We start from the raw sequence: 17,666 nt of genomic DNA, 5'->3' as shown, positions 1-17,666 counted from the left end.
CGGAGTCCCAGGCCTCTCCTTACCAGTCTCCCTACCAGAGCCTCCAGGGGCTTGGATGGCAGGCCCCCCCATAGGGATCCGGGGGAGCACCGAGGTGGGCCAGGGACAGTCACAGCCCAGGGCAGACACTGCTCATCTCTTCACACTGCGAATCCTACTCAAAGGCTGAAGGAAACACTTTTATATGAAACAAGCATGATACACTGTAACACACTTATATACTGTAATACACTTGAATGTACATTTCTCATGAATTTTGGGAAATAAAACAACTTCAGGGAAATTTTTTGTCCCCTTCTTGGGTTCTCTAGAGCAGAAATCAAATTTGCCAGACTGAATATACAAGAAGAAAGAGCTAAAATGGGAAGTTCTTGGCGCGGGGCTGGGGGTATAGTTGCCATTCCCATCTCTCAGCCACATCAGCATCAGTTTGAGGGCCCTTGCTCTGCTTGCCCTCCCACGAGTGGGTGTGGACAAAGACACCCTGACTTCTGGAGACAGAGCCCCGGCCCCAGGTGTGGGGTGGGGGGCAGCTACATGATGAGGTCTCTCCTGTCCCAGGAAAGCCACGACGTTCTGCTGGAGGTACAGAGGAGCCAGGCCCTGGACAAAGCAGCAGTCAGCATCCAGAGAGTCCTGCGGGGCTACAAATACAGGTGCCAGCCTGCTGCCCCAAGCCCCCTCCATCCCACACCCACCCATGTCCCCTGGGCGGGCCTGTACTCCCTAAACCAGGGTCACATGCTCCCGCTGGTCCCTCTCTGGGGGTAGCTGAGGCACAAGATCTCTCAGGACCTCCTGACCAGGGACACTGCAGCCTGTGTTGGCCAGAGAATTCTAATACCTTATTCGAATGTTTGCGGGGTGTGGAATCCATTAAGTACCAAGAGCCAAATGAAGTGTCAGCTCTGATCGCAACTATAATTTGATGTTCTACTTCAGTCGTCTTGGAAAACGTATGGGTTTGGGTTTATGGGGTGGGTGGTTTGGGACGGAAGAAAAGAACTATCCTTGACTCAGCTCCCTGGTCAGGAAAAAGGTAACACTTGAATTTCAGTCCAAGCTCAGCAAGTCAGCAATGCCATCCTCTCCCTCCCCTTCACCATGTCCAGAGGGCTCTGTGGCTCCCACAGTGCTGTTCCCTACACTGTCCCGTCTGCTTATCACCAACCATAGGAAGGTCTGGAATCCCAGACGTGACAAAATGGGCGAAAGTGGCCAACTATGGGCAGAGGCTGTGGGCAGCTGCAAGCAGGGTCATGGGGCAGGGAGGTGTGGCTTGGAAGGCCAGACCGTGGTAGCACTGATCCCATCAACAGCCAGCTTCAGGCCAGGCAGTGGTGCACCAGTCACATTCCCAGAACAGTCAGAGAAAGGCAGGAGTGGCCACCCTCACCTCTGATGCTTTTTTATTTCCCCTGAGGAAGATTTGCCCTGAGCTAACATCTGTTGTCAGTGTGCTTCTATTTTGTATGTGGGTCACCACCACAGCATGGCTGACAAATGGTGTAGGTCCACGCCTGGGATCCCAACCGGAGAACCTGGGCCACCAAAGCAAAGTGCGCAAACTTAACCACTAGACCATGGGGCCAGCCCCTCTGGTGCATTTTTAATTAAACTTTTTATTTTGAGATAATTGTATATTCATGTACAGTTTTAAGAAATAACTCAGAGATCCCTGGGTACCCTTCAACCAGTTTCCCCCACATCCTAAAAACGATAGCGCAGTGTCACAGCAGGATACTGACATGGGTCCAGTCAAGACACGGAGCATCCCATCACCATGGGCCCTCGTGCTGCCCCTCTATGGCCACACCCCCCTCTGCCCACCCCCACCCCTTCTCAACCCTGGCAACCGCTGATCTGTCTCCACTTCTGCCATTTTGTCCCTTCCCGAATGTTATATAATAGAATTATACAGCACATAGCCTATGGGCTTGACTTTTCTCAGTCGGCATATCTCCCTGGAGATTCATCCCGGTTGGTGCACGCATCCACACTTTGTTCCTTTTTATTGCTGAGCAGATCCCGTGGTATGGATGGGCCACAGTTATTCTTACCACTCTCCGGCTGAAGGACGTCTGGGCTGTTTCTAGCGTTCAGTTTTCACAGATAAAGCACTGTGAACATTTGTGTACAGTTTTTTGTGTGAACGTAAGTTGTCATTTCTCTGGAATAAATACCCAGGAGTACAACTGCCAGGTCATGTGGTAGTTACGATTTCTGGTTTAAGAAACTACTGAACTCTTTTCTGGAAGTCTGTACCATTTTACATTCGCAGCAATGTATGAGTGATTCAGTTTCTCTGCATCCTCTCCAGCATTTGGTGTTGTCTCTATTTTTTTAATTTTAGCCATTCTGACGGGTGTGTAATTTTATATCCTTGTGGTTTTAATTTACATTTCCCTAAAGGCTAATAATGTTGAATATCTTTTCATGGGCTTATTTTCCATATGTATGTATTCTCTTTGGTGAAATGTCAGTACATATTGTTTGCCCATTTTCTAATTGGAATCTTTGTTGAGTTTTGAGAATTCTTTATATATTCTAGACACTAGTCCTATGCTGGATATGTAGTTTGCAAATATCTTCTCCCAGTCTGTAGCTTGTCTTCTTGTCTTCTTAAGAGGATCTTTGCAGAGCAGCAGTTTTTCATTTTCATGAAGTCCAGTTTATTAAATTTCTCTTTTACAGATCATGATTTCGGTGTCAAGTCTAAGAACTCTTTGCCCAAAGAGTCCCTCAATGTTTTTTTCTAAAAGTTTTATAGTTTTGCATTTTAGATTTAGGTCCACGATCCATTTTCATTTTGAGTTAATTTTTGTAAAAGGTGTGAGACTTAAGTCAAGGTTCTTTAAAAATTTTTTTTCCTATGAATGTTGCTCCAGCATCTTTCATTGAGAATTCCAACCTTCATTCGATGAACTGATTTTGCACTTTTGTCAAAAATCTCGTGGGCATATTTGTAGGTCTATTTCTGCGTTCTCTATGCTGTTCCATTGACCTGTGTTCCCCTCTGCCAATGCCATGCGGTCTTGACTGTAGCTAACTAAGTCGTCTTGAAGCTGTGTAAACTGATTCCTCCTACCTTATTCTTCTTTTTCAAAATTCTTTTAGCTATTCTACATCCTTTGCCTTTCCATATACATTTTAGAATAATCTTGTCCATATCTACAAAAAAGCTTTCTGGGATTTTGGTGGGAATTATCAGTTTGAGGAGAACGGAATCTCTACTTTGTTGCGTCTTCCAGTCTGTGAACTCCATTTATTTAGATCTTCTTTGATTTCCTTCATCAGTGTTTTGGGGTTTTCAACATGTATGTCCTATACATGTTTTCTTAGATTTACACCTAGGTATTTTTTTTTGAGGGATTGTAAATGGGGCTATATTTTTAATTTTGGCATAAAGTGGTATTTAAGTTTTGGCGTGTTCATTGCTAGTATGTAAAAATATGATTGATTTGTGTGTGTTAACTTCAAGCTTGCTGAACTTAATTTGCTTTTTATAAATTTCTTGGAATTTTCTATGTAGACAATCATGTCATCTGCAAATAGGGGCAGTTTTATTTCTTCCTTTCCAACCTATATGCCATTAATTTCCTTTTCTTGCCTCATTGAACTGGCCAGAACTTCTAGTACGTAAGAGTAGTAAGAGCAGGCATTTTTGCTTTGTTCCATATCTTAGGAGGAAGAACTCAGTCTTTAACCATTAAGTATGATGTTAGCTGTAGGTTTTTTGGAAACGCTCATTCTCAGGTTGAGGAAGTTTCCTGTATTCCTAGTTTTCTGGGAGTTTTTATCATGAGTGGTGTTAAAGTTGTCAAAATTTTTTCTGCGTCAGTGATTTTCCTCCTTTAGCCTGTTAATGTGATGTATTACATTGATTGATTTTTGAATATTGAACCAGCCTTGCATCCCTGTGGTAACCCCATTTGGTCACAGTGTATAATTCTCTTTATATATTGCTGAATGCCATTTGCTAATATTTTGTTAAGGATTTTTGCATTTATATTCATGAGTTCTGTAATTTTCTTCTTTTGTATTGACTTTGTTGGTTTTGGTATCAGAATTAACACCAGCTTCATAAAATGAATTAGGAAGTGTTTCCTCCTCTTCTGTTTTCTGGAAGAGATTATATGGAATTGATGTGAATTCTTCTTTAAATGTCTGTAGAATTCTCCAGTGAAACCATCTGGGCCTGGAGACTTCTTTATGGAGATTTTAAATTATAAATTCCTTAAGAGTTGAAGGACAATTCAAATTATTTCATATTGGGTGAGTTTTGGTAATTTGTGCTTTTGAAGGATTGGTCCATTCCATCTAAGTTGTCAAATTTATATGTGTAGAGTTGTTCATAGTATGCCGTTATTATCATTTGGATGTCCGTAGAGTCTGTAATGATACACTTTGTTTCAATCCTGATATTGGCAATTTGTGTTTTCTTTCTTTACTTTGTCAATCTTGCTAGAGGTGTGTCCATTTTATTGACCTTTTCAAAGAACCAGCTTTTGTTTTCATTGATTTTCTCTATTGCTTTTTTTTCCTGTTTTTGATTTTATTGATTTCTGCTCTTTGTATTATTTCCTCTCTCCTTCTAGCTTTGAGTGTATTTTACTCATCTTTTTCTAGATTTTCAGGGTGGGAGCTTAGATGATTGATTCAAAGCTTTTCCTCTCTTCTAATGTAAAGTGCTATAAACTCCCTCTCAGCACTGCTTTAGCTATGTCTGTCTCACAATTTTTGATTATGTTGTATTTTCATTTTTATTCAGTTCATTTTTTAAATTTCCTTTGAGACTTTGGCCCATGGATTATTTCAAAGTGTGTCGTTTAGTTTCCAAGTGTTTGGAGATTTTCCTGTTATCTTTCTGTTATTGATTTCTAGCTTGATTCCACTGTAGTCAGAGACACACTCTATGAGTTAAATTCTTTTAGATATGTTGATGTTTCCTTTATGGCCCAGTAGATGGACTATCTTGGTATATGGTCTAAGGGTGCTTGAAAAGAACGTATATTCTGCTGTTTTGAGTAGAGTATTCTTAAAGTGTCAATTAGGTCCTGTTGGTTGATAGTGGTATTGAACTCTATATTCTTGCTGATTTTATTTCCAGTTGTTCTATCAGTTATTAAGAGGGGATAGTGAAGTCTCCAGCCATAATTGTGGATTTTCATATTTTTTGTTTCAGTTCTGTCAGTTTTTGCTTCACATATTTTGCAGCTCTGTTGTTTGATGTGTACACATCTAGGATTACTATGTCTTGTTGGTAGATTTACCCTTTTATCATCAAGTAATGTTCCTCTCTGTCTCTGGTCAGTTTCTTTGCTCTGAAATCTACTTTATCTGTATTAATATAGTCACTCTTGTTTTATTTTGGTTACTATTCGCATGATATACATTTTCCATCCTTTTACTTTCAACCTACCTATGACACTACATTTTAAGAGTTTCTCATAGATGGTCATGCTTCTTAATCTCTTCTGCCAATCTCTGTCTTTTAATTGATGTAGTTAGGCCTTTTATGCTTAATGTAATTATTCATATGTTAGAGCTTGAGTCCACCATTTTATTTTTTGTTTTCTAGGTTCTCTGTTTTTCACATCTCTGTTTTCCTCTCTGTTTTAACTTTCCTGTGGGTCACTTAAACATTTTTTAGAATTCCATTTTGATTCCTCTATAGTGTTTTAGAGTGTATCTCTTTTTGTTGTTGTTGTTGAGGAAGATTGTCACTGAGCTAACATCTGTGCCCATCTTCCTCTATTTTGTATGTGGGCTGCTGCCACAGCATGGCTTAATGAGCGGTGTGTAGGTCGGCACCCAGGATCTGACCTGGCAAACTCCGGGCCACCAAAGCGGAGGGCAGAAATTTAACCACTATGCCACCAGGCCAGCCCCTATAGTGTATCTCTTTCAATAGCTTTTTTAAGTGGTTGCTCTGGGCATTACATTATATGTATACAAATTTATTACAGTCTACTGGTGGCATCATTTTACCACTTCAAGAGAAGTATAGAAACCTTACTTCTCTTTATGTCTATTTACCCTCTCCTATTTGAAATATAATTTTCTTGAATATTTCTTCTACACGCATTTAGAACCACATCAGAACCACACCGGGCAGTGTGACAAATTTTGCTTCAATCATCAAACATAGTTTAGAAAACTCAAGAGGAAAGGAAAGCCTATTGTATTTGCCTATCTTATTGCTTACTTTTTCTTTCTTTCTTCCTGACATTCCAAAGTTTCTTCTTTTATCATTTCCTTTCTGTTTAAAGAATTTCCTTTTGCCATTCTTTTAGGGTAGGTCTGCTGGCAATTCTCTTAGTGTTCTTAGTTTTCTTTCACCTGAGAATGTCTTGATTTCCCCCTCATTTCCAAAGGATATTTTCAGTAGATATAGAATTCTGGGTTGACAGTTCTTTTTTTTTCAGCCCTTGGAAAATGTTGTGCCCCTTCCTCCTGGCCTCCACGGTTTCTGATGAGAAATCCAAATTTCTCATCTCATGAGTAATGTGTTGTTTCTCTCTTGTTACTTTCCATATCTTTGCCTTTAGTTTTCAGGAAGTTTACTATGACGCCTTGATGTGGGTTTATTCGGGTTTGTCCTGTTGTAAGTTTGCTCAGCTTCCTGAATCTATGGGTTTATATCTCTTGCTAAATTTGTGAACTTTTCAGCCATTATTTATTTTAGTACTTTTTCAGCATTGCCTCGTCCTCCTTTCCTTTCACAATTCCAGAGACAAATATTAGATCTTTTGTTATAGTCCCACTGGTGTCTGAGGCTCTGTTCATTTTATTTCAGTCTATTTTCTCTCTACTTTGTGGGTTGGGTAATTTCTGCTGTTCTGCATTCAAGCTCGCTCATTCTTTTCTCTGTTCTCTCCATTCTGTTGTCAAATCTATCCATGAGTTTGTGGGGTTTTTTTTAAATTGCAGTTATTGGATTTTTCGGTTCTAAAATTTCCATTTGGTTCTACTTTATATCTTCTGTTTCTTTACTGAGACCTTCTACTTTCCGTGTGTTTCAAGTGTGTTCATAACTGCTCATTGAAGCACTTTTTAAATAATGGTTAACATTTCTGTCATCTCAGTGTTGAAATCTGTTGATTGCCTTTTCTTGTTCAAATTGATATTTTTCTCAGTTCTTAGTATGATAAGTGATTTTTAGGTTGAAATACGGACATTTTGAGTATTATGTTGTAAGAACTCTGGGTCGTGTTTAAACATCCTGTTTTAGCTGGCTCCCTCTGTCACCACTCCGGCAGGGGAAGATGGGAGTACCAGCAGTTTACTGTCACGTGGGGGTAAAAGGCCAAGATCTCCACATGGTTTCCATTGACTCTCAAGCCGGGTAGAGGTTCCTTTTCATTGCTGCCTGGGAGTGGGAATTAAAGCCCCCAGCAGGCCTACCCAGTAGCACTCTGGCTGGGAGGATCATAAGTGCCTTGTTAGGTGGCCTCCATTGATAGACTTGGGGAAGGAGTGGCATTCTTACCGCTGGGGGATGGTGAAAGGCCTGACTCTCCACTTGGTGTCCTCTGACCCCAAGCATGGAGGGAAAGGGGCGCCCCAATACTGCCAAGTGGTAGTGGAAGCCCAGGGTCCCCAGCAGTCTTCACTGACACTGTGGGGGATGGGTTCATTACTGCCCATCAAGGACGGCTTCCTACTCTGCCTTCTCTGATACAATCCTGGCGAGGGCAGAAGTCTAGGCTCCCCTCGTGTCATTTTCTGGTGTAGGTGGGGGTGGGACCACAGCTGGTTGGTGGTGTTTCACTGGAATAGAGTGGTTATTATCTGAAAGTTTCTGTCTTGCTAAGCTTCCCCTTCCTGATCCTTTCGGTAGAGTGAGAAGGCTTTTCTTGGGGCTTTTTGGTCTGTGCCCATTGCCACTTCTGGATTGCTGACTTCTTTAGCTCCTCGTCTGGGGTATATGAGGCAAAAAGAAAACCCAGAGAAGTTACCATTGTGTCATTTCTTGGGTGTGAGATCCCTAGTGGGTCTGCCTGCCGCTTTCCACATTTCAGAGTCGTCTTATGTTTGTTTTACGTATAATGTCCAGGGCTTTTAGTTGTAGTTAGCAGGAAGCGTGGGGAAAAGTATGGCTACTCCATCTTCCCAGAAGTGATCACCGTGGATAATTAATAGTGTTCTTGTTGTTCTGGCCAATGCAATTAGACAAGAGAATTAAAGAAAAGATGGAAATCAGGGTTTCTCCACTTCAACAGTGTTGACGTTTTGGATAGGATAACTTTTTGTTGTGAGGGGCTGTCCTGGGCGTTGCATTAGCAACATCCCTGGCCCCTACTCATTAGATGGCAATAGCACCCTCCTCCCCCAACTCCCAGTCATAGCAACCAAAAATGTCTGCAGACATTGCCAGATGTGCCTGGGGGGCAGAATCCCCCCCCCCAGTTGAGAACCACGGGTATAGATATTGAAAAGGAGACAAGTCACCTTTGTTTTTAGGTAATTCGGTTGTTTACTTTGGCCTCCTATTAGAATCATCTGGGGAGATATTTATACTGTGTGTGTGTGTGTGTGTGTGCGTGTGTGCATCGAAAAATACCAGATAGATAGATATAGATAGATATACACATGTGTATTCTCCAGACCCATCAGCAAAGATTCTGACTTAATTGGACTGGGTGGGGCCCAGGCATCAATAAATATTGCAGTTCTCCAGATGATTTTTAATATAGTTGACGTCTACTTTTCTAAATCTAGGAAAATATCCTGAAAAGTTACTACACGTGATAGGAAAACTCAGTTAAGTGTGAGAGAAAAGATACATCTGTGTGCACCAGTCTTGCCTGGGAGTGTCTCTGCCTCCCCAAAAGCCGGGTTTCAGGGTGTCCTCTCCACAGGCAGCCCACCTTCCTTCCTGCAGAGGGGAGCAGTTGGATGGAGCCTGCCAGGCGACCGGGGCCTGGGGGGCGCCCCTCCTCCATGACCTGCCTCCAGAGAGGAGCCCTGGTGCTAGGGTTTGTGACCTGGTTTCTGGCAGACACCAGGGGCAGAGGAGCGGGGAGTCTGGCAAGGAATAAAAAGTTGGAGATGAGTTTTATCCCTTCGTAGATCTTTGGGGGGAATGAGAAAAAATTTCCTGATTACTCTGAGAACTGGACTCTTCTCATTTACAAATTTAGTTGTTCGCAGTAGATTTAAGTTCCTAACATGTCTGCCTTTGGCCTACAAAAGCTTCTGGAAAAGGAATATTGTATGTATTCCTTTTCTCCAACATTTCGTTATCCCTCTTCCCTTCAAAGTGAGTTTTTTCCCCACAGGCTTTAAAATGTGTGAGATTGTGACACACCTTTGGCTCGCGTTTCCCCTTCTAGGAAGGAATTCCTGAGACAGAGACGGGCGGCCGTGACCATCCAGGCCGGGTGGAGAGGGTACTGCAACAGGCGGAACTTCAAGCTGGTGAGAGAGCGCAGCCTGCGGCCGCGGTGGGAAGTGGCCCTCAATACAGGGTTAAAGTTGTGGGAAGGGGAGCACTCAGGCAGGCAGGAGCAGATCACAACAGACGTGGTGACAGACGCAGTGACGAGCCCTCGGCACCCACACACCCTCTGTTTAGTATAATCAGGTCACATGGTTTGTGGCCTTCAAAGCATTCTCCTGCGGCATTTTGGGTGTCCGCAGAGCTGGAATGAGATGTCCTCTCTGAAACTAGATAATAGCCGTCTTTTCCCAATTTGCAGGCAACAAAACAAGTTAATGGATGGATTATTCTCTGTTTCAGGCCCTTCTTCCTAATTTTTTTCTTAACCACAGGCATTGCTAATGAGTGTCTGCTCAAACAGTGAGCTACAGGGACCTTGCCCATCCCTGTTGGGCCTCACTCAACTGCTGGCCTTTGTCACAGACGTGGCTGTGGTTGGGCCTCGCAGTGGTCACCTCAGCAAACCTGACCCCAGGCCTGTCAGTGTTCCGTGCTCCCAAGGGCATGATGGCAGCTGACACGGATGAAAAGGCTACTTGGGGCCTGTTGCTTTGCATGCATCATTTTATGTGCTACTGAACCAACTCTGTATGTCAAAGATCTGAGGCAAAGGGAGGTTAGGTAGTTTTCCCCAGAGCGCACCGCTAGTGAGCAGTAAAGCTGAAGTTTGGATGCGGGTCTGTGTGACTTCCAAGCCCGTAAGATGAAGGGTGACCCCACATACCTGGCACCTATTGGGTTGGTCTTTGGGAGCCAACCAGACTCACCCGGGGGGAGCACAGGGACTGCTGTGGCCCGGGGCGTGTCTGCAGCATGGAAGTGAGTATTCATGAATTTATTATATCCCCTTTATTTTAAAGATCGCTGAGGGACTAGCTTGATGGAGCTGGCCATGGGCCTCCACACAGGCGCCCTCGCTCCTGACAAATGGGCTTGTCTTGGCTGCAGTGTGCAAAGCAAGACCTCTGGAGTCCTTCACGCCTGTGACATCCAAACCAGCTCTCTAGCGCTGGCCACCAAGAGACCACTTCATTATTTATGCGACTTAACAAATGCTTATTTAGTACTTATTTGCATGCCAGACTTTATTCTAAGTGCTTTTCAAGTAATAGCTCACTTACGTTTGTGCTCGTAGGCGTGTAAAATTTGAGCACCAGCCCTTTGCCAAAAAGCAGATATCTGTAAAGCCAATTTGCGAGGCCTCCTGGGGCCTACGACGACGTGCCTCTTGCTCTCTGTTGCCTCGGGAAGGCCTCCTCTGTGCTCTGTGCCCTGCCGGCCCGGCCTCTCCCTAATGCACATCCCTCTGGCCTCCGCAGATCCTCCTGGGTTTTGAGCGCCTGCAGGCCATTGCCCGGAGCCACCAGTTGGCAAAGCAGTACCAGGCCACACGGCAGAGGACAGTTCAACTGCAGGCCCTCTGTAGGGGCTATCTGGTGCGCCAGCAAGTCCAGGCCAAGAAGAGGGCAGTGGTGGTCATCCAGGCACATGCCAGGGGCATGGCTGCCCGGAGGGACTTCCAACGGCAGAAAGCCAATGTAGGTGGTCACCGCCCTCCTGGAAAGGTGGGGGCTGGCTGGGGCCCAAATCGGGGAAGGCAGGCTGGAGAAGTGAGCAGCAATATGGAGCTCTCCATAGAGACACAGGAGTGTCTCCAGACACTCCTGTCCCCTCTCTGCCCAAAGTTATTACTGCAGCAGGCCCTCACACCATCTGGGACACCTGGGTCACCCCGGGAACTCACAGGATGTGGCATGGGAGAGATGCTATGTCAGCAGGACAGTCTTATACCTGGAAGCTAGAAATCAAGCTCCTTGGTTCCCACCATTTAGGCGTGGGGATGATTTCTCAGCAGGGCGGGTCAACCCGGAAGGCTCAGGAAACCAGGGCCAGATGAGCTATGGGAGGCCACAGTTCTGTGGAGGAGAGCGGAGGCCCCTGGTTACGGGGCTGTGGCGTGACGGGTCAGGGCAGAGAAATACCAAGAGGAGGCTTCAAGTGTCTGCGCAGGAGAGGCTGAAGGGCAGGGCGCAGGGAGTGTGTCCCTGCATTTTGAAATTTCACCCTTGCGTGATCCCATTTCCTCCAGAGGGCCCCCTGGGACGCAGCCTCCTTCCTCAGAACTTGCTCATTTGGAAATCGTGGTGAGGAGAGGGGCTAGGGTGGGTCTACCCACTCTCCGTAGATGAGAGTTGGGTCTGCCGAGCAAATCCCTAGGACCGGGCCAGGGCCAGGGCCAGTAAGAGAGCAGACCCGCAGACACGTCAGCAGCAGGCTTCTCCAGCTGCGTGAGCCAGACAGGCTGCAGACCAGACCCGCCTGTGCCTTGCTCCGGGCCAGGGACCTCTCCACGTGGAGCCTCGGTGCTCCGTGAGTGAAGGGACCAGCTGGGCCTGAGCTGGGGTTTGGCAGCTAGGTTCTAGGGGTCCTTGGGGTTTGTGGTGGTACCTCGGGGACAATGTCAAGGAGGGACAAGCAGGCAACCTCCCCTCTCTGGACCTCTGATTCTCCGTTGGGAAAGGAGATCCCGGACTGGGTAGATCCCTAGTCACTCTAGCTGTCAAAATCTAGGAGTGTAGAGGAAGATTTGCTGATCTGGACAAATAATGGCAGGAAGAGGTTTCTTTGGCTTCTGTGAGGCGCCTGCCCCAGCTAGGCCTGTGGTAACCTTCGCCCCACGGGGTGTGTGTGCAGGGGCCTCTGGCCATCCCGGGTGAAGAGCAGAAAAGCCGAAGTGCTCTCCCTACCAGGAAGCGCAAGTCCATCTACGACACCATCACGGACACGGAGATGGTGGAGCAGGTGTTCGGCTTCCTCCCTTCCATGATCGGGGGACAGGAGAGCCAGGCCTCACCGCACTTCGAGGTGAGACGGGCCCTGTTGTTCAGGGGTCCAGCCCGGCAGGGGACGGGAGGCCCCACCCAGTCCCTGACCTCAGCCAGCCTCTAGGCTCGCTAAGCAGCCACCACTAGGCTGGGGAGCGGGCAGCGCAGGCGGTGAAACGTGTTCTCAGTCCTGGGTGAACATGCAAAGGGAGGGAGCATGAGTCTCTGTGGTCAGACCCTTTCAAGTGAAGCAGGTGTCTCACCTCCACGGCTTCCTGGAGCCTTGAACGCAAATGCTGCTGGGCTTTCAAGCAGCCAGCGCATCCCACGCGTTTCTGAGCCCCTCTCACAGAGCATGTTGGCAGGACCTAGGCACCTGCTGTAGAGAACTAATGGACCCTGCAGGGAGGAAGCCGTGACTGAGCGGGGAGGTGGCAGCCAGAGGAGAGGGCAGGAGAGGAGCAGCTCCCCAGGGCTGTCCTTCTGTTGACCCTCACCGTACCCTGCTGTTGGCCTGGAGACCCAGTGACCTCGGCACCCTGCCCACCCGGCCCTGTGCTCCTGCCCTTCCCGCCAGGGTAGACACACCCCCTGTCTGTGCAGCAGGAGCGGCTGGGACCACCTCCGCAGGAGGAGCGCTTGGCTGAGGGCAGGCAGAGCAGTGGGGGCAGCCCCTCTCCATGCCCAGAGTGCCAAGTAGCTGGGACTTTCATACCAAGGCCCATTCAGCACATGGCAGCCCACCAGGGGCCCATTGAGGGGTGGGGGGGGTCTCCAACACAAGGGGGAGTGGACAACTCTGCAGCCCGCGGATAATCAGGCAGACCCTTCTTGAGGCTCCCTGGCCCCCAGAGATGCACACCCTGCCAGGTAGCATCCCAAAGGTAGCCGACCTTTACTTCTCCTTCTCACGGGCACCCAGGATCTGGAAGCAAGGACCCAGCAGCTGCCCGAGGTTGACCTGGACACAGTCCCCATGGTGGAGGAGCCTGAGGAGGACTTGGACGACCTGGCTGAGTACACCTTCCCCAAGTTTGCTGTGACCTACTTCCAGAAATCGGCCAGCCACACACACCTCCGGCGGCCCCTCCGATACCCACTGCTGTACCACGAGGACAGCGCCGACTGCTCGGTACCCAGGAGTCTCTGGTCTCCAGTTGCTCAGGCCTCTCCCCGGTTCAGAGGGAACAAGGAAAGGGAGGGATCACTGAGGGCCCCGTGCTGTGAGTTGGGTTCCAGCCCCACCCTCTGTCTCCATCTCCCCAGGCCGCGCTGGCCGTGTGGTGCATCATCCTGAGGTTCATGGGTGACCTTCCGGAGCCGGTGCTCTTTCCCAGGAACAGCCTGCGTGGTGGCAGCTCAGTGATGCAGCAGATCCATGACACCCTGGGCAGGGGGAACAGCACCCCGTCTCCACAGCACAGTGGGTCTGCACAGGTGCGTGGGTGAGGTGGCGGGGAGGGCAGACCCCCTCTAGGTGTCCCCCAGCCCCAAGGCCTGTGGAAGCTGGGCCTGAAGGGTTCAGTCGCTGAACCCAGCCCACGCCAGGGGCTCCTGGACGTTTTCAGTCTTGAGTTGCTCTCAGGAACTCATGAGTCAGGCAGCACATCCAGCACTTTTTGAATTATACGGTCGTTAATGGAGAGGGTCTCCCAGGCTCTGAATATTGGGTTTGACTTGAACAGGATTCAAATGCACACAACAATAGTAGTAATAACAGGTGTTGTTACTGCCTGACAGGGCACCATGTGCCAGTTGCCTCTCTTCAGTTAATTCCCAGGTGAACCAGCCCTACAAGGTAGGGATTATTCAGTTTAGTGTCGCTAAAGTAACTGAGAAGTGAAGTGACTTGACCCCGAATCACGGTGACTACATGTGACAGAGCTTGGCTTTGCATTCCTTCTGCTGAATTCAAAGCCCAGGTTCTCAACCCACGTTCCACCCTGCCCTCTGATGGAAGGTCAGTTCACATCCACTGTGCTCAGAAGTCCTTCCTAAGGCCCCAGTTTCATGATGTAATCTTAATGGAACTAAAAACAGTCTAAAGGAATTCCACAGCCGTGACCCCGGGGGCCACCAGTGCAGGAGCCCCTGACCACCTGTAAGCCTGACACCAGTCCACAGTGGGTGGGTTTTTCCCCCACACCAAGCAATTCTCTGACACCAGCTGGGTGTCCTCCAATTCAACTCGATTCTGACACCGTCTTCCTGGAGATGGTGTCAGATCCCGCAGGTCAAGGGCTCAGTCCCACAAGAGCAGCCTCCCCTTCAGACCCAGTCACAGGCCAGGTTGTCACCTGTGCTTCTGACCAACGAGCTGTAAAACAAAGGTCCCCCTGGCCCCACACAGGAGCTGTGAGCTGAGCGAGGCTTGCCCGCCCTCACTTGCCAGCTGGTGTGTCTCACATTCCATCCTTGTGTGGCAAACTAGTCTTACCCTGGCCGGAAGTTGGCGCCCAGCCCTGGACCCAGGCTGATCCCAACCCAAGGCCAGTCCCACACTGACCTCTAATTGTGGCAGTAACTTCTCATGACACCATCTGGACAAGGTGTGACTCTGCCTGCCTAAAGAGACCAACAAATGCTAAGGGCTGGGGGCAAGGCCCTCCGCACCCCGCCCCAGTCTCAAAGTCTAGATTCTTCCAATCCCCTGGCAGAGCTCCCCCCTTGCAGCCAGAACCCATTCCAATTCACACACCCAATTTTTACTGAGAATGGCCATTCGGCCCTATTTTCGAGGGCTTTATTGCAAGAGCGACGAGCTTTGGAGTCAGAATGGTCCTGGCCCTCCCGGGGGCTGGTGGCTGGCTGAGTGGCTTTGGTCCAGTCTCTCGCCTTCCCTGCCCTCTGGTTCCTTGCTCAGAAGTGAGGCTGATCGTGCACACCTGTAAGTGTTGCAAAGCTCAGCTGAGGTGAGGCACTGGACAGTGTTTTGTAAATCAGGCGAGGAAACGGCTTCGTGAGATGGACACTGGCTCCACCCTGCGTGGCTGTCAGGTCAGCATCATCGGGGTACTATCCCAACTCACCTTCCCTTCGGAACTGTCTCCATCCAGAGGCCCAGCGTCAAGGACAAAGGGATCAAGGGTATCTCCTCCATGAAGCTAAAGCGGTCGTCCCGGATCACGGGCCAGGTGAGGCCAGGGCCAGGGGACCTCAGGCTGCTCCCAGCTCTGCCGCCTGCCTGCCACAGGGTTCCAGCTTTTGCTTCCCTGCCTGCACCCAGTTTCCTCCTTTGCACGTGGGAAGAAGCACACCTGTCCTGACTGCCGCCTTTGGGTTTCAAGGTGGCCAGCCAGCTGAACATCGGAGAGGAGGCCTTTGAGCCTGACGGCCCCATCTCAGAGCGGCCCATGTCCAACCTGGAGAAGGTGCACTTCATCGTGGGCTGTGCCATCCTGCGGCCCAGCCTCAGGTCAGTCCCCACTCCCATCTCGCCCCCATTCGCAACACCAGACCCCCTCCCTGGCTCTCAGCCTGTGGCCACAGCCTCCTCCTCTGCCCTCCAGCCCGAAAGACACCCCCTCCTCTCCTGCCCCTGTCCTGGGCCTGCAGGCTGGGTCTCAGTACGGCAGATGTTATACCATCAAGAGTTCTCTACTTGCTTTGCATCAAAACCCATGGGTAAAACCCAATTCTAGGAAAACAGATTCCTCGTGGACTGGTTACTCATTTCATAGCAGGCTTTAGTGCAGGGCCCTGTAAATTAGCAAGTTCCTCGTGTATATTATATATATTTTGCTTTATATGCAATTTACTTTTCAGGAATTGTGTTTTCATACGAATTTTAAGAAATATGTGTACTGCTTTCAGGGACAGACTACTATGTTTTAGGAGTTGACATATTTTAGCTTACTATCTTTAACCAAATTTGAGAAGTTTTGTCAATTATCTCTTCAAATATTTTTTCTACTTCATTCTCTCTCTCTTTTCCTTTGAACTCTAATTAAACATATGTAAGACTTTTTTTATATTGTCCCTCAGGTCCCTGAGGGTCTCTTCATCTTTTCTTTCTTCTTCCTCTCTGTTCTTTAGATTGGATAGTTTCTGTGGCTCTGTCTCCAGATTTGCTGATTCTTCTCTCATCCTCCCCAATCTGCTGTTACACCCATCCAACGTTTTTTCTTTAATTTCAGATACTGTGTTTTTCAGTTCTAGAGTTTGCACTTGGTTCTTCTTTACAGTTTCTATTTCTCTGCCAAGACTTCCTATTCATTCATTCGCTATAAACATAGTGTCCTTTATGTCCTTGAGCATAGATATAATGGTTTTAAAGTCTTTCCTGCAAAGTCCAGTATCTCGGTCATCTTGAGGTCAGTTTCCGTTGCCTGCCTTTCCTCTTAGGAAGGCTCCTGTTTTCCTGTTTGCTCACATATTTCTAGCATTTGACTGTCATTTGCTGGTAAGTCTAGTATTTTGGGGTTGTGTCTTGGACGTTGAGGATGATATGTTTAGAGACTCTGGAATCTGTTATATTCTTCCCAAGAGGGTCAGCTTTTTGTTTTGGCAGACAATTAACTTGCCTGGACTCACTCTGCCTCGCTGTGGTGAGCAGCAGCTGGAGTCTCTGTTCAGTCATGTTAGCCTGTACTGGGCTGCCTGGAGTCTGCCCCCCATGTGTGTAGATCAGGGGTCAGCCAGAGATTTGGAAAGATTTTATGTGAAAAATTTAGGACTCCTCTTCTCTGCTTCTAGCCATTCCAGGATTTCCCTTCTCGCTTTCAACTGCTATGAGTAACCCAAACTCTGTCCTCTGGTTCTTCAAGCCTATAGCACTACAGGGTTTCTACCCAAATTTTAGCTGCCTGCATGACCCCAACCTGGCAACTCTTCTAACTTATTTGATTCTATTGGTAGTTCTCTCATGGTTAATCCTCCCTGGCCACCACACCCTCCGATATGGCAGACAGGTAAAAGCTGTATCCAAATGAGATGCATTGTGGGTTCTCCAGATACCCTATAGGTACTTTCACACAGTGCAGGTACTTTCACACAGTGCTGGCCCTCAGCTGGGGCTGTTGCTCTCTCAGTGATGCCTTGAGACTCCTGGTCAACATTAGCCCCTAATGGAACTGCCACAGTCCCTTCCTGCTGAGGTCTTCTGGAGTGATGGGCTGCCTGCTTGCGTGGGAGCCCATCAAGATGTCTGAAGCACAACTCCTTCCATGGCATCTTCTTGGTCAACAGGGAGCTTAGCCATGCTTGCCTTCCCAAACAGTACAAGTGCGGTTCCCAGCTCCTGACTATTCTCTCTCCATCTTGTCCATCACGGGTAGCTTAGACTTCTCCAGGAGGAAGCAGACATTCGTCTTTAATTCATAGAGGCTCCCAACTTGTGTCTCCAGGGGACACAGGTCAAGCACTCTCAAGAACCCTATCATCATGCTCCATTCCAG

The 17,666-nt window shown here is 48.0% G+C and overlaps 1 protein-coding gene across 3 annotated transcripts in view; it reads left to right on the top strand.

Annotated features, from left to right (window-relative positions):
- The window catches only part of MYO7B (myosin VIIB), a 93,520-nt gene that overhangs the window by 54,081 nt on the left and 21,773 nt on the right, over positions 1 to 17,666 (top strand). For all 3 annotated transcript variants that reach the window (XM_014837756.3, XM_070507356.1, XM_044769216.2), the window contains 8 exons: positions 562 to 656; positions 9,339 to 9,423; positions 10,765 to 10,983; positions 12,140 to 12,310; positions 13,193 to 13,402; positions 13,537 to 13,707; positions 15,327 to 15,404; positions 15,558 to 15,685. In XM_014837756.3, coding sequence (XP_014693242.3) covers positions 562 to 656; positions 9,339 to 9,423; positions 10,765 to 10,983; positions 12,140 to 12,310; positions 13,193 to 13,402; positions 13,537 to 13,707; positions 15,327 to 15,404; positions 15,558 to 15,685 — 1,157 coding nt within the window. The remainder of the gene's footprint in view (positions 1 to 561; positions 657 to 9,338; positions 9,424 to 10,764; positions 10,984 to 12,139; positions 12,311 to 13,192; positions 13,403 to 13,536; positions 13,708 to 15,326; positions 15,405 to 15,557; positions 15,686 to 17,666) is intronic.

This window comes from Equus asinus, chromosome 4 (genome assembly GCF_041296235.1).
Source record: "Equus asinus isolate D_3611 breed Donkey chromosome 4, EquAss-T2T_v2, whole genome shotgun sequence".
Lineage (NCBI taxonomy): Eukaryota > Metazoa > Chordata > Mammalia > Perissodactyla > Equidae > Equus > Equus asinus.
This window is presented reverse-complemented; position numbering and strand designations above follow the sequence as displayed.